Source organism: Miniopterus natalensis, chromosome 1 (genome assembly GCF_054644295.1).
Source record: "Miniopterus natalensis isolate mMinNat1 chromosome 1, mMinNat1.hap1, whole genome shotgun sequence".
Classification (NCBI taxonomy): domain Eukaryota; kingdom Metazoa; phylum Chordata; class Mammalia; order Chiroptera; family Miniopteridae; genus Miniopterus; species Miniopterus natalensis.
The window spans coordinates 34,031,050-34,045,880 of record NC_142081.1 but is presented as its reverse complement, the minus strand read 5'-3'; the positions used below and the strand labels follow the sequence as shown (position 1 = coordinate 34,045,880).

General features: G+C 39.6%; 1 protein-coding gene and 1 pseudogene across 1 annotated transcript in view; both read right to left on the bottom strand.

Moving 5' to 3' along the window:
• ATG14 (autophagy related 14) overlaps positions 1-14,831 on the bottom strand; it is a 34,535-nt gene that overhangs the window by 4,477 nt on the left and 15,227 nt on the right. Inside the window, exons 3-9 of the mRNA XM_016198158.2 lie at positions 13,703-13,745; positions 11,447-11,528; positions 9,470-9,707; positions 6,540-6,769; positions 5,271-5,388; positions 3,680-3,770; positions 3,514-3,599 (exon numbers count right to left, since the gene is read on the bottom strand). Coding sequence (XP_016053644.1) covers positions 3,514-3,599; positions 3,680-3,770; positions 5,271-5,388; positions 6,540-6,769; positions 9,470-9,707; positions 11,447-11,528; positions 13,703-13,745 — 888 coding nt within the window. The remainder of the gene's footprint in view (positions 1-3,513; positions 3,600-3,679; positions 3,771-5,270; positions 5,389-6,539; positions 6,770-9,469; positions 9,708-11,446; positions 11,529-13,702; positions 13,746-14,831) is intronic.
• Positions 6,776-9,452, bottom strand: LOC107525893 (small nuclear ribonucleoprotein G pseudogene; annotated as a pseudogene).

Genomic DNA, 14,831 nt, shown 5'->3' with positions numbered 1-14,831 from the left:
ACCACGAGGAGCAGAAGAGACCCCTTACAGAGGCGGCTAGGACATTTCTCCACTCAAAGCCTTTCCCCCATCACTTCCAGCATAATCTGTTACCTGCCCAGCACACCTGTGCCACACCACACAGAATTAACTAGCAGAAGAATTAAGTCTTTCTGCTTAATGTCTTCAGGGAATACAGATTATAAAATAATTATTCCAATATTCAGTATACTTGAATAACTGGCATTTTATTCAACACCCTGAAGCCAGAGTACTCATTTTCTCATGATATAAGGAGTTATTTTTATCGATTAAGGCAGCAAAAAGATCTTGGCTTTTTAAAAGTCTCTTTTTGCAAAATAGCTTATTTCAAAAAATATTACAAAATGTAGAGCATTGAGAGTAATGTAAACTCTGAACTCTGGACGATAATGATGTGTGAATGTAGGCGCCAACACAGTAAAAGACAGAGTTGGATAAGACCCATCAATAGATATTAAATCCAGGGGGGGCATTCCTATGAGCAAGACAACTGTGTGGTCTCCAAGTGTCCCCACACACTGCAAGGAAGGAACCGTAGGAATTAGACAGTGGAGAGTTTAGAAAGCATCTTGACTGGATGACTGAATTAGCATCACCAATGAAGAGGACAGATGGGTAACTGTGGGTCCCCAGACGTGAAACCCAGAGGCACTGCTGCCGAGGCAGTGCCCAGCCTACAATGCACAGCCTGAATCTCATCGCAAGGAACAGCCAGTCTCAAAATGAAAGTCCTCCTTAAAAAAGGAAAAAACTGTTAATGTCATAAAAGAAAAAGTAGGCTGTGGAAATGTTCCAGACTTAAAGAGTCATAGCAATTAAATGTAACACCGGAATCTAGACCGGATCCTGGATGGGGAAATGCAATAAAGGACATTATCTGATCCACTGACAAAATGTGCATGTGTGCAGTATTTTAAAATATTATATCAGTGTTAAATTTACTGATGTTGATAACTGGGCTGTGGTGAATAATATACCCATTTTAGGAAATATATATTGAATTATTTAGGGGCCAAGAGCCAAGACATATGTAATTTATCCTCATAGAGTTAGAAAGAAAATATTTTTGTGTGTATATTTATGGAGAGGGGAGGAGGGAAGGAGGAGGGAGAACGCACAAATGATAAAGCAAATGGGGCAAAACTAACAAAGGTGAATCTGGGTAAAGGATATATACATCTTTGTACTTTTTGTTTTGGAATTTTTCTGTAAGTTTGAATTTACTTCAAAGAAAAAAAGGAGTTTATGTTGGATTCAGAATGGAGTCCTCAGCTCAGCTGGTGTCAGTGGAAACAGGAGGTCCCACCCAAGTTCCATTACCACCTCTGAGCCTGACTGAGGGAGGTGTGACAAGGGGACTTCTGAGGTGCTGACCTCCTGGCTCACAGACCAGGAAAACTAGATGTGATGACAGTCTGGCTGTGAGTGCACTTCTGTAGGCCTCTGAACGGAGGCCTGACTCAAGGGCAAGCCCATAGAAAACTTCAGATCCACAAGGAAGTCCACCCTAGTATATAAGACTGCCTATTTTCCTAACCACCATCAACACTGGATATCATCAATCCTTTCCTTCTTGCTAAACTGATTGATGAAAAACCTGTTTTGAGTTGCATTTCTTTATTCTTGACAGGGCCTAGACTTTTTTCATTTGAATTCTGACTGCTTGCATTTCTTTTGTATGAACTGCCTACCTGAATACTTTGTGTTTTTTTATGAGGCTGCTTACCTTTCTTTTATTGACCTGAAAGATTTTAGTCTAGATTTTAATCCATCGCCTCTTACAGAGATTGCAAAATATATCTGTTGCTGGTCTTTTAACACTGTTTATGGTATCTTCTACCATTTAGTTTTTATACAGCAAAATGTGTAACTCCTTTCCTTTATAGGTTTTGTGGCTTGGTTGGGAATTCCCTCCCCATCCTATGATTATAAAACACTGTCTTTTCTCCTAGTTATGATTTTTTTTAAAAAATTTAGTCTTTTATATCATCTGGCATTAATTTTTGTATGTGGAACGTGATATAAATCCAACTTTTTCCCCATATGAATACCCAAGTGGCCCACCAGCACCAAGCTGCTATACTATGACTCGACACACCACCCGCGACACGCCGTACCCCCCAAGGGTCTGTTTCTGCACTTCCTTCTCTTCGTCTCATTGCTCCGCCTATTTGCATGCTAACAGCGCCCTGTTTTAATTGCCTTTATTTATACTATGTTTTAAAAGGGGCCAAGACCATCCCTTATTATTATTTCTCACAATCTCCTTGCAGACTGTGCTTTTAGTTAAACATTAGAATCAGCTTGTCAAAGTTCCATGAAATACCTGCTGAAATTCTGACCAGGTTTCCTTTTTGGAAAAAGTGGCCTTTTTACAATACAGAGCTTTCCTTCCTAGAAAATCATAAGGGTTCCACTGCCCTGGCCTTCTTTCATTCATGCCACGCCTCACACCAGACCAGGCAGACGTGCAAAAATTGCACATTGAATATCTTTTATTTGTGTTGATCCTATATTTAGTCACCACACTGAACTATCATTTCTAATAGCTTCTTAGTTCCTTAGGGTATCAGGTTCAGTCATACCATCTACAATACTGTCAGCTTCGTTTCCTTCTTTCTAATACAAATACACCTTTGTTAAAATGTTCTGCCTTGGCTGGGCCTTCAGAGCCATGTTAACACGGCAGTGCTAGGAGGGCATCCTCACTTCTTCCTGACTGTAGAGGGTGGTCTCCATTAAATATCTCTGTAAGTAATATGGCATCAAGTATAGCTTTTGCTACATGCTTATGGTAGACATCCTTTATTAACCTCTTTTTAACTCAATAGTAGTTTTCTTTAATTATTTACGGAACTGAATTTTATTGCTTTTCTGGCATCTATCAGGTTAATCTTATGTTTTTTTCTTTAATATGCTAATGTGATAAAGTGATGTGCACTGGTTAAAAGCATGAGTATCTACTACTTGGGCATCGTCAGCCAGATATGTGTTGGGACCTGGCTCTACCACTTTTACTGGCTCTGTGACCATGGGCAAAAGTTACTTGGTGATGCTAAAACTCAGTGTAAAGTAAGAATAATAATCCTACCTAGATTTAAGACATGTAAAGTACTTAGCCCAGTGTCAATAAATACTCAACCAAATATTAGTTCTTGTTACTAATGATGAATTTCCTAACGCTGAACCCTTTACAAACAAGGTACAGAGAGGATGTCAGAGGATAGAGACCTTGGGTTCTTCTATCCTGTTTCAGGTTAAAAATACTTGATATTAATTTTTTCTAAGAAATGCTCATTTAGGAGCCATAATGGTTCAAATATGATTAGCCATTGTTTCCTTCTATATGGGACCGCATTATGTGTGTCCCTTTTGGAGAGTTTGGGGCAAGGAACAGGCCCCTTCCTATACATGGCCAACACATACAACTACTCCACTTAGAAACAGTCACAACAGTATCACTTAGAGAAAAGCAACAAACACCATTCTTACCTGCCTAGGTGTTCAGAATTCGGGCTGACCAGGTACATTAAATTCCTGAGGGTATGCAGTGGTTGTAATTGATCTAAATTTACATGCTAGCAAAAGAAAAAAATTGATTACTATTTTCAACCATGTTAAGAAGTTAAAAAATTAGCTCACAGCGTATTTTCCATACCTGAGAAAAGCACAGGTAAAGAATATTTGCATTCAGTTTCTTTACTGCTCGAGTAAATTTCTGTCTGCTGAGATTTTCCCCACAAAATTCACTGTAAAACAAACATAATTTGTAAAGTTGTATTTTTTGGAGGAAATTCTAAGTTAAAATGTTCACTTTGAAGAGTATGCTTTACACTGCAGCTCAGTATAAAACCTACCCTGTGCCTTTGCCTCTTAAATGTACTTAGAAACTTTCTAAGAATGAACTAGTCCCCTCATGGAGCAATTTCACTGCATCTATAAAAATTACAAATACGTATACCCTTCCACAAGCAATTCCACTTCTGAAAATTTATTCTGCACAAGTACTTGCAAACTTATGAAATGTCGACTGTATAAGATTATTCCCTTAAGTATCAATAGAAGATGGTAAGATCCTGGGACATTTTCAAGGGGAAACCCTGCAGCTGCTGACTTTATGCAGAATGACAGCTGAAGGCTCACAACAGCCCGAGAGGCCTCACACAACCTACACTCCTACCTTCCCTTGCTGCCCTCACTCTTTCCTGCTCTTCTGCAGCGCTCTTCCCAGGGCTCTGCACAGCTTTTCTGCCCACAGCCTCTTTCCCCAGGTCCACCTGGCTTGCTCCCTTCCTCCCTCAGGTTCACACACCTGCCACTCAAACACAGCAAGCCCTTCCCTGCCTTCACATCCCCCCTCACCCTGCTTTAACGTTCTCCACAGCACTTGGAACCATCTGACGTACTGTTTATTATTTGTCCCTTTGTTAAAAGTAAGTGCCAAAAGGGTAGAGATGATGTTTTCATCACTACTGTATCCTCTCAGTACTTGGAACAGTGCCTGGAACATAGTAGGTGCTCAATAAATATTTGTTAAATAAATAAAAACTTAAAAAGCAAGGTGCAAAACACCTTAGTACAGCATGATACCTCCTGTGTTTAAAAGAGGGGTGCTGGTAACCACACATACTTATATTTGCTTGAAATGCAAGGATAACTGAAGGTTGGTAGGAAAGTCTTAGTAGGAACTGAGTAGACTGTAAACCCTTACATTTTTTTGAATTTTAAACCATGTTTTCTATTTTAAAAAATCAAACAGCCCTAGCTGGGTAGCTCAGTTGGTTATAGCATCGTCCCACTATGACAAGGATGCAGGTTCGATCCCCAGTCAGGGCACATACAACAAGCAACCAATGAATGCATAAATAAGTGGAGCAACAAATTGGTGTTTCTCTCTCCTGCTCTCTCCTTTCCTCACTCTCTCTAAAATCAATTAAAAAAAATCAAAAAAATTTCAAGTGCTTCAGTATACCCAGTTACTGTCCATGAGCACGCCCTCTGAATATCCTGGGTTTTCCTCCAATTCTTTTTTCAAGTGGGATACTTCTCTGTGGTCTTATCATGCACAATTGTAAGATAACACAAATCTGTACCATAGGAAGCTTATGAAATTTATCTCAGTATCTATGGTCAGACTTTTCTGTCTCAATAACACTTAAATTCTTAATTTTGATTTCATTAGAATAATGAGAAGAGAATAACACAAGAGATGCATGACAAAGACGACATTACCACCTTCAATTACTTGCCTGTTGCACAGCTTTTTGGGAAGATTTATGTCGAGTATATGAGACAAAATGTTGGCCAGCTGAGTCGCATAGCACAACGCAGCACTGATCGTGTAAGCAGGGTTGTTATGTTCCATGTCTAAAGTATAAAAAAACAGCCATACACAAAACCACCTTAATTTCAACAAAAATATGAATTAATCTATATAATTTCTAATTTCATCATTACAATGATGGCTACATTTTAATCCTTACTAATAAAAGGTCCACATTTCATTGTTTATGGTTTTTACTAAGTGAAACCTAACCAAACGGGCCTCAATAGGCCCAGCATAAATGAAATTGAAGTCTGAACTGCTTGAACCTGATAATGTCTTACCAAAACAGTGCCTAGAGAAGCCTCCCTGACTATCCTACGGAAGAGCAGTCCCCTCCTCTGTAGCCCCGCCCACGGCACACACTCCGTGTATGGTGCTTTTGGTCACCACTTGCTTACTGTCCTCCCCACAGAAATGCAAAGGGCTCACCTGTCTCAGTGACATCACCTTTGTGTCACCGGCACACGGCACTGTACACGACAGAAAGCACATACTCACTAAATATTTGCTGAATGACTAAGTGAACAATCCTCCACCAAAGAAAAGCTACAGGAGTTGTAAAGGGTTTCTCTATGTGGTGCTCACTCTCCACTTAGGACTGCTAAAACAAGCTCCTTACAAAGTTAACTGTAAGAATGGGACTCAGGCTAAATACACTTCTTTAAATAGTGAGGTCTTTTTATATAAAGCAGTATTGACCCCGAAAAGGTGAAATGTCTAAAATACGTTTTCACTACATCTACAGGTGGAGGAAGAACATGTGGTATGTCCATACAATGGAATGTTATTCAGCCATTAAAAGAATGAAATGCTGATACATGCAACAATGTGGATAAACCCTGAAAACATGCTAAGTGAAAAAAGCCAAACACAAAAGGCCACGTATTGTGTGATCCCATTTATATGAAATATCCAGAATAGACAAAACTATACAGACAGAAAGCAAATTAGTGATTGCCAGGGGCTCGGCTCCAAGGAGGAGGAATGGGGAGTGACTGCTTTATGCCCTGGAGTGTCCCTTTGGGGTGATGAAATGTTTTGGAACTAGACAGAGGTGCTGGTTTTACAACACTGTAAATGTAATAAATGCCAATGAATTATTAGCTTTAAAACTTCGTTTTGTTATGTAAATTTTACCTCAATTAAAAGATACATGTTTATAAAAGTTTTCAAAGACTATTTTGCTTCTCACCAGGCCCCTGCGTGGTTTTCTTCTCTTCCACCCAATTATAGTAGGCAGAGTAGTCCCCGTTGTTGGGCAGGCTAATCCAAGGCCCTGTGATGCTAATGCTGGTGTCCCCATTGTGGTCATCACAGACCCATCTCCCAGAGTGGTAGGTCGTCCTCCGGGCTTCAGCAAGCTTGCTCACGGTGCTGGAGGTCATGGCACTGTCACTCTCTGAAGACACATCTGCGGGATCTCTAAAAATCAGGAGATGCATATGGATTTCAAGGGACCAGGATTTAAAGGGTATGCAATACACTTGCCAGATATGCAGAATGCTGGAAAGATGTAGGCAAGGACAGGAAGTGACTTGGAAAATGCAGAAATAAGTGATTTGTTCTCAGAGATGAAGATCAAACCAGCTGTGGCACAGAAGCCCACAAGGGTATAAGGACAGGGCACCATGAGCGAGGGCCTCAAATAACAGGTTCTCAGATTACTTGGTCTCAAGATCCCTTTATGTGCTTAAAAATTTCTGAGGACCCCAAAGAGCTTTTGTGTCTGTTGGTCAGATCTATTGAGATTTACTGTATTAGAAATCTGAGAACATTTTAAATTAAAAAATAAGAGATCTAGTACATGTTAACACAGCGTGTCTTTATGAAAAATCTGTATTTTTCAAACCAAGAACATCAGTAACGAGTGACAACACTAAGTAGCTGAATCACACAGCACAAAGCAGCACTGATCAAGATTTTTTGAAAATCTCCGTAATACCCATGCCTTTCAAGTGTCCCATGAGAAAAGCAACCACTGCTTGGAACACTCAAGTGATTTTCCCTGAGCCAATGATGGCACTTCAGCCTGCAGCAAAGGCAGTTTTTGCATACTTCCCCTTTCACCATACGCTATACTAAAAAGAAGTGTATGCAGGGCCAAGACAGTAACATTTAAATAAAAACTAGTTATCTCTATTGCTTCATCAAGAACGTTCTTGTTGAAAAACTGGTGTGTTTTTTTTTAATGCAAGTACATGGTAGAATACAATGACTATTACTACAGCTTGGTGTCACTGTTTTGAAATGTATCAGGCGCCAGAGGTTTTACCCACCATGGCTTCCGAGTCACCAGTGCAAATGTCAACAGAGTGAAAAAGGGAAGGTGTTAGTATTATTATATAAAAAATAGTTTTGGCTGCACGGACCCCCTGAAAGGGTTGCAGAGGCCCACAGAGGTCCACAGGCCACAGTTTGAGAAATGCTGGTCTAAAGAGTGATGGGAATGAGAAGTCATAGCAGTACAAATGCACAGGAGGGAAGAACACAGTGTGTTTGGGGAGCAGAGATGATCCGTGGGGTTGTGTGTAGAATGCACAAAGGAAGTGCTGGAAGACAATGTTGGAAAAGTGGGCAGGAAATGGGAGACTAGGAAGGGCCTTCTGCGCTGCACTGTTTAGATTCTGTTCTCTTGGCCAGTGGTTCTCGACTCTTTTTCCTTCTGCCACATGCACAGCGTAACTCCTGCTGTCACAGATAAGCCTGGGGTGAGGAGACCGTGGCCAGTTCCAAGCTGTGCTGCTGCTTCCTCCTCCCATTCAATCAAGTTTGAGAAATGTGAACAAGAAATTTAATTACAGGGATAACTTCCACATCATCAGCTTAAAAAAAGTAATGGTATATAATAATATATACTAATAGAAAAAATTAGAACAGCACAGGTAGAAAGGAGAAAGTTTTTCTCCATGTTTTCTCTTCTGCAACTCTTGTGTGCAGTTGTTAGTCTCCTAGGTGGCCTAAAACCTGCAAGCGTCGTCTTAGTCTTTGTCTATTGGAGTGTGCTTAACACTGGTATCTTGGCTCGGAGAATTTTTTTTTGACCAATACGAAAGTTTATTTAACAAAAGTTCAATGTTTAAATGTAGATGAACTGATTTTGATATTGTAGTAAAACAGGTGGAGAGGGGACTGTGGAAGCAGCTGATTTCTCTGGTGAACACAGCCATTTTTATATTCATTCTAAGGCTTCTGACAAGATGATACTATTTCCTCATATTACCCCCATTCCAATATTGTCTGCTGCCTGCTAGTTGTCATCTCCATGCATGCATCTATCACAAGATTCATAAAGGGATCAAATCCTCCAATATTCCTTGGACATGATGCCACCATTTAATTTCAACGATAACTTCTAGTCTGTAAATTTTTTTAACTTGGGAGCGTGAGCCTTGCTCATAGTGTCTAGTCTGTGAGTTCAGAGATACCTCCAAAAAGGAATTTGTGGCCTTTCTCACACTGCCATTCTCACACTGCCACGGCAGGCACAGCCCATGAGAATTTCATATGGCATAATGCTTCTGTTTTGTCAGCTTTTTGTTCCCTTTGGCCTGGCTAGCTGTCTTTGATTCATGAGGGTATCCATGTACTACTGCTTAAGAGCAGACTTAGGATAGCTGGTGCTCGACAGCAGCTAGTCACCAGTAAAATGCTGCTACCAAGTAAGAAACACCAAGCACCAGGCGCTTTCTCCCATTTCAGTTCATGATTTCCATCTAAAGTGGGCATTTATTATCCCTGTATAACACAAGGAAATAAGACTTCAAGGTTCGAGAACCTGCCTCACAGCACTTAACTAATAAACAACCCAACTGGGATTGCAGCCAACATCAGCCATCACATGGCTTTGATCAGGAGTGAGTCAGCACCTCATCGGGAAGCTGACAGAGCACACAAGTTAGGGCCCCACTGCTCTGAGGGCCGCCGCCCTTTACCTTGGCTGCCTCCCCAACTTCATGCAGTGTGCAGTGTTTGCTCAAGCAGATAAGACTTCATTCAGTTTAATTACCAGGAAAACCAATGGCCCTAGAATGAGGTCAAATAAATAAGGTGATGACACACTTGAAAAGTACTTGGTCTTTGGAACCTGAATTATTCTAGAGTCAAAAGACTTGGTTACTATACCTCGCACCAGTCTTTACTTCCTCGATTGGAAAAATGACAGACGTGAGCTCTAATATATGCGATCGCCGAAGATTTGCCAGGCGCTCATAATGACTTTTTAAATCGATGGTCTTTTTTTCTACTAGGTCACCAAGTTTTCGATTGTGCCTCTGAATCTTCTCCTTTTTCTCTTGATGCCGTTGTGCTCGAGTATAAAGCTTTTGGTTCTTTTCCTTGGTTTTGAGAAGACCTTCAGAATCTAAAATAAATCACACTCAACAATTATCTCTACAAATAGTTCCTGGACTCTATTAACTCCCTTAAAACTGTTTGCAAAAGGTTGTGAGCATGGCAACCAGCCTGCATTTATGTTCTAAAGAGCAGGGTTCCTGAGCCCAGCAGGCCATCCGAGCCACTCAGAGTAGTGCACTCAAAGTGGGGCCTATGGATCTCGTCTGATTTTACCAATCAGACAAGATAAGTACAGAAACACAGACTACGTATAGAACGTTTTTTCTTTGACGTGGCAATCTGACACTGCCGTAACATTCAAGTGTGTGATCATTCTTCTAGTAATTTATTTTATTGTGCTTTTTAAAAGTATTGGTATCGGTTTATGACAGACTGGAAATCAAAGAGAAAAGGCTGGTCTTTTACTACAGACAGTTTAAGAACCACTGACCCAGGCCCCATGCACGAGACTGTAATTTCCTCAATCCAGGGTGGGTCCCAGATTCTCTCTCTAGGTTTTAAAGGTTACCAGGTCACTCTGCTAGGGATGGAAACCACTGTTTCAGGTCCACTCCACTACTTTAGAACCATGTCTTTTATTTTCCATGATTGTTGCTTTTGTATTTTGGTGTAAGGAATCTATTAGAACTGATTAAAGTTTTCAACTTGTTCATCAGAGAAATGCACAAGCTCAGTAAATTCAGCAATTTCAGGAGGTTCTCAGATGCCTGGCAGCAAACCCCTGGTGTGAACATCACGGCAGGATGGGGAGAGAGGGTGCACCAAGGGTAAGCGATGAACCCCTAAGCTGCGGCTGGACCAGAGGCTTTGGAGATGCATGCAAAGCCCAGCGGGCGTGGTCCCGAGCCCCCTTCATCATGCCGCCCTGCTTCTCTAGCATATTAAGCATGTGAAATTCCACATGAGAACTTTACGAGGACAAACCTTCAAAGGAAGCTTTTGCACCCTGCGAACCACTACAAGATTCTGCTTCTGAAAGCAATGACTAGAGAAGGGATTCACAAGGTACGACAGTGACTTATTCTAAACTTTAAACACTGATCTTCAGAAATACACAAAATATTTCCAAGGATGCAGTATTTCTAAGAGGACTCTCTTAAATTTTGATAATTACCTCTGATAGAGTATCAATAAAAATACAGATTAAAATATGTAGACACACTATAGAAGAAAAAAAATAGTACTCTGTGCCTCTGGTAGGAACTAATAACTATAAATGGGTACCAAGTTAGGCTGAGTCACCAATTAGCAAAGGCGAACATACTTCCTTAACTTTTTAAAGTAAGAAAGGTAGCAGGTTATTTATTTTAATCCTCATCCAAGAATATTTTTTCCCTTGCTTTTCAGAGAGGGAGGGAGGGAGGGAGAGAGGGAGGGAAACACCGACGTGAGAGAGAGACATCAACTGGATGCCTCCTGCACACTCTGACCAGAACCAGGGATGAGCCTGCAACCGAGGCCCAAGCCCTTGGCCGGAATTGAACCCGGGACCCTTCAGTCCACGGCTCGAAGCTCTAATCACCGAGCCAAACTGGCCAGGGCAGGTAGCAGGTTATTTAAAGGGCTTTATATAAGAACTCCTACCCAAAGGTTTCATAAGGAGAGGAAGGCAAGCAGTAAACCTTCCAGGTTGCTGTTGCCCCACCACCCCTCCTCTCTTTTTCTCCGTCTCTCTAGTTTATTAATCCCATGAAATTCCACATGAGCTCTTTATTAGGGCTGGAGGGAGGAGGTCAAATTACTTACTTTTCTTCATTTCTTCATTTCCTTTACATATTGTTTGTTTCAACTGTTCAATCCTCATCTTGCAGGACATTATTTTCCATCTCTTAAAAAAAGTATGCAATAAATATCAGAAATGTTGGTCTCATAATTAATATGATTATCTACCTGGTATCACTATTTTTTAGGTATATCTTAGAAAACATAATGAAGACCATGATATTTACTATAGCTTTTGTAACTATGGTAAATTACCAAGAAGAAAAAAAATAGTGTTATTCTGTTTCATTGCAGAAGCTGCTAGAAAATTAAGAGAGAGAAATTCACAGGGAAGAGTGTGGAAGGATACTCTCTTAATATGCTCTGTCCAATATATAGCTACTGGTCACACATGGCTATTTAAGTCAATTATAATTACATAAAATAAAAAATTCAGTTCCTTACTCACACTACCCATATGTCACATGCTCAACACATGTAGCTAATGGCTACCATACTGGTCTGTGTAGGTACAGAACATTTGGGTCACCACAGAAAGTTCTATTGATGCCCTGCTCTAAACTCTTAGTGCTAGTTATAGAGGAGTCCACTGACATCACTGTATTATCTCACTGATACAATAAACAAACATTATTTTCAAAATAATTAAACTGTGATAAAAATAGAAATTTTTTTTTTTTTAAATATATCTTTATTGATTTCAGAGAGAGGAAAGGAGAGGGAGGGAGAGAGAGAGAGAGAAGCATCAATGATGAGAGAGTCATTGACTGCGCCCGCAACCCGGGCATGTGCCCTGACCGGGAATCAAACCCCGACCGGGGAATCAAACCCCGATCGCCTGGATCCCAGGTCGACGCTCAACTGCTGAGCCACGCCCGGCCGGGCTAAAAATAGAAATTTTTTGAAAAGTATATAACTAATAGAAGATTTCTTGAAAAGCCTCAATGATATGAAACATGAAATTTCCTCTTTACATTACCAGGATTTAGGTATTGCTTCCCCCAAGGGGAATGAAGGATCAGTAAAAACTCGACCTACTAGTCAGTTTAAAAATATAATTATTCCATAATGCCCCCATAAATGTGACTAATTAAAAGCTTAAAACAGCATTCAAATGTTGGTAGTGTTTGGTAGTATAATAATACGAAGTAGGTTACAAGGATGTTCTGGTGGGCAACATGCTAACCTTGCCAATGGAGTGAGAGACATCTGAAAACAGGTTTGTGGGGACGGGTGGATTCAGAAGGGGCAACGAGATGTCTTCAGTTTTAAAAGTCTTTATGAATCAATATTGAAATTTTTGATCGAAACATTAGAAAACAGTACAGGGAATGCAGAAAAATTGGGATGGGATTCTTTATAAATGGCCTTTTATAATCTTTTTCTCTACAGCATATTTTGTTTCTATAACATTCAAAGCATGAATAGAATTTACCTACATTACAAATGTTCTTTAAATTATTTAAAAACTATGAATGATGCTTATTATTGTGAAAAAAATTACACATCGAAGATGAGAAAAGAGAACGTAATTGTTAGCCTGACTCCCCTTCCCATTCCTCGGGGGTAATCTCAATTCAAGTTTGATGTGCATCTTTTCAGACTTTTTAGAGTATATTTCTGTTTAAAGCACACACAGAAACTGAACCATACTTAACTCTAGCCTACACTTTTTGATTTTTCATTAAGAAATATATGCTGGACATCACTCTGTTTCAAAACATGTAGATTGACCAAATTCTTTTTAACAGCTACACAATATCGTATTTATTGCATCCCGACTAATTAGCATTTAGTTTATTTATATATTAACTTTACTATTAGTGCTGCAATCAGTTCTTTATCCATAAGTCTGCATTCATGCGTATTTCCTTAAGAGGAAAATTGCCAGATATACCACATGTGCATTTAAAAAATGAACAAAAAACACTTCCCCCTATTCTCATTTTCTTTTTCGTTCACTTTTCACTTTTCATCATTACTCCATCTAAAGTATGTGTGTGTGTTTATGATGAGTAAGTTTTCTCTAAAAGGATAGCCCATTGTTCTTATATTTCTATGTCAATACCAGACTTCATAACTAACCTTTATGACAGCTCCCTAATTAACTGTCAATACCCAGTTTTTGGTATCTAGATAAAATATTTGAGAAGCCCACACTACAAATATATTCATAGGGAGGACTTCCAAAAATGAGCAAAAACATTTTTTTAAGCTCTACCAACTTAACATGTAACCTCAAGTACAAACAATATTATTTAAATAGTTCTTAAAGCTTACCAACTGATCTGTTATCCATTTTCCTTCCATAGCTTTTAATACCCTGTATGGAGAAGAGATAGAATAAGCTCTTAAAATAATTAAATTTTCTGAAGCTCAAAATGTAAAATCAACAACTTTTTAAAACAAGTTCTTATAAATGGCTAGAAACAGCAAAGTGGGACTGAGGCATTTAAAACAGTGTTCTCCAAATTCTGTTCTCTGCAACTTTTCTCATCTCCTTCCCTTTGCACTTCTGACACAACTCAGAGCCTTTCCATAAGCGTTCATAATAAACTTCCACAACAGCCAGAGCCTTTGTCTTCAGTAATAATTAATTATCAGTCATAATTAATGATAGTTATGAGAATTCATGACTGAAAATGCTAAGATCATCACCCAAAGAGGAGGCACAAGCCAGTATGTGCAAGTATTTGTTTTATGAAGTGTTCTGTAGAAATAAAAGTTTCTGCCCTGGCCAGTGTGGCTCATTTGGCTGGGGTGTTGTCCCATACACCAAAAGGTTGTGGGTTCAATTCCTGGTCAGGGCACATACCTTTGTATTTGATCCCTGGTCAGGGCACGTGAGAGAAAGCAATGGATTGATGTTTCTCACATCGATGTTTCTTTCTCTCTCTCTCTTCCCCTACCCCCCTTTCTTAAAAAAAAAAATAAATCATTAGGCATGTCCTTGGGTGAGGATTAAAATAAATGAATGAATGAATGAATAAATGTTTCTGTGATTGAATAAATTAGGGAAATAACTGAGTTAAATTAATCCAAGCAGGTTCCTCTAATGCAACGAACCTCAGAATATTTAATCTACTTAGCAATGTGTTTATCAGGCTCAGGGTGTGTCTCCAGAACAGTGACTGGGTCAGTTTGAGAGAGAAGGTTCTACAGGAAAATTCTTAAATCCAGAGTGAGAGAGATACATCAGAGGTGCTCAAGTTAATAACTCAGATTCCCAGGGCTCCCCCTGACCTACTAAATCAGAAATCTGAGGACAGGATTTTAAGAATCTGTATTTTTAACCATTACCTCAATTAATGAATTCTGATATTGATGATCTGTAGATCACACTTTGCAAAAACACTGATAAAGAAGAAAGGTAAATGGAAGCAGTAACGTACTATAGGTGCTACCATCA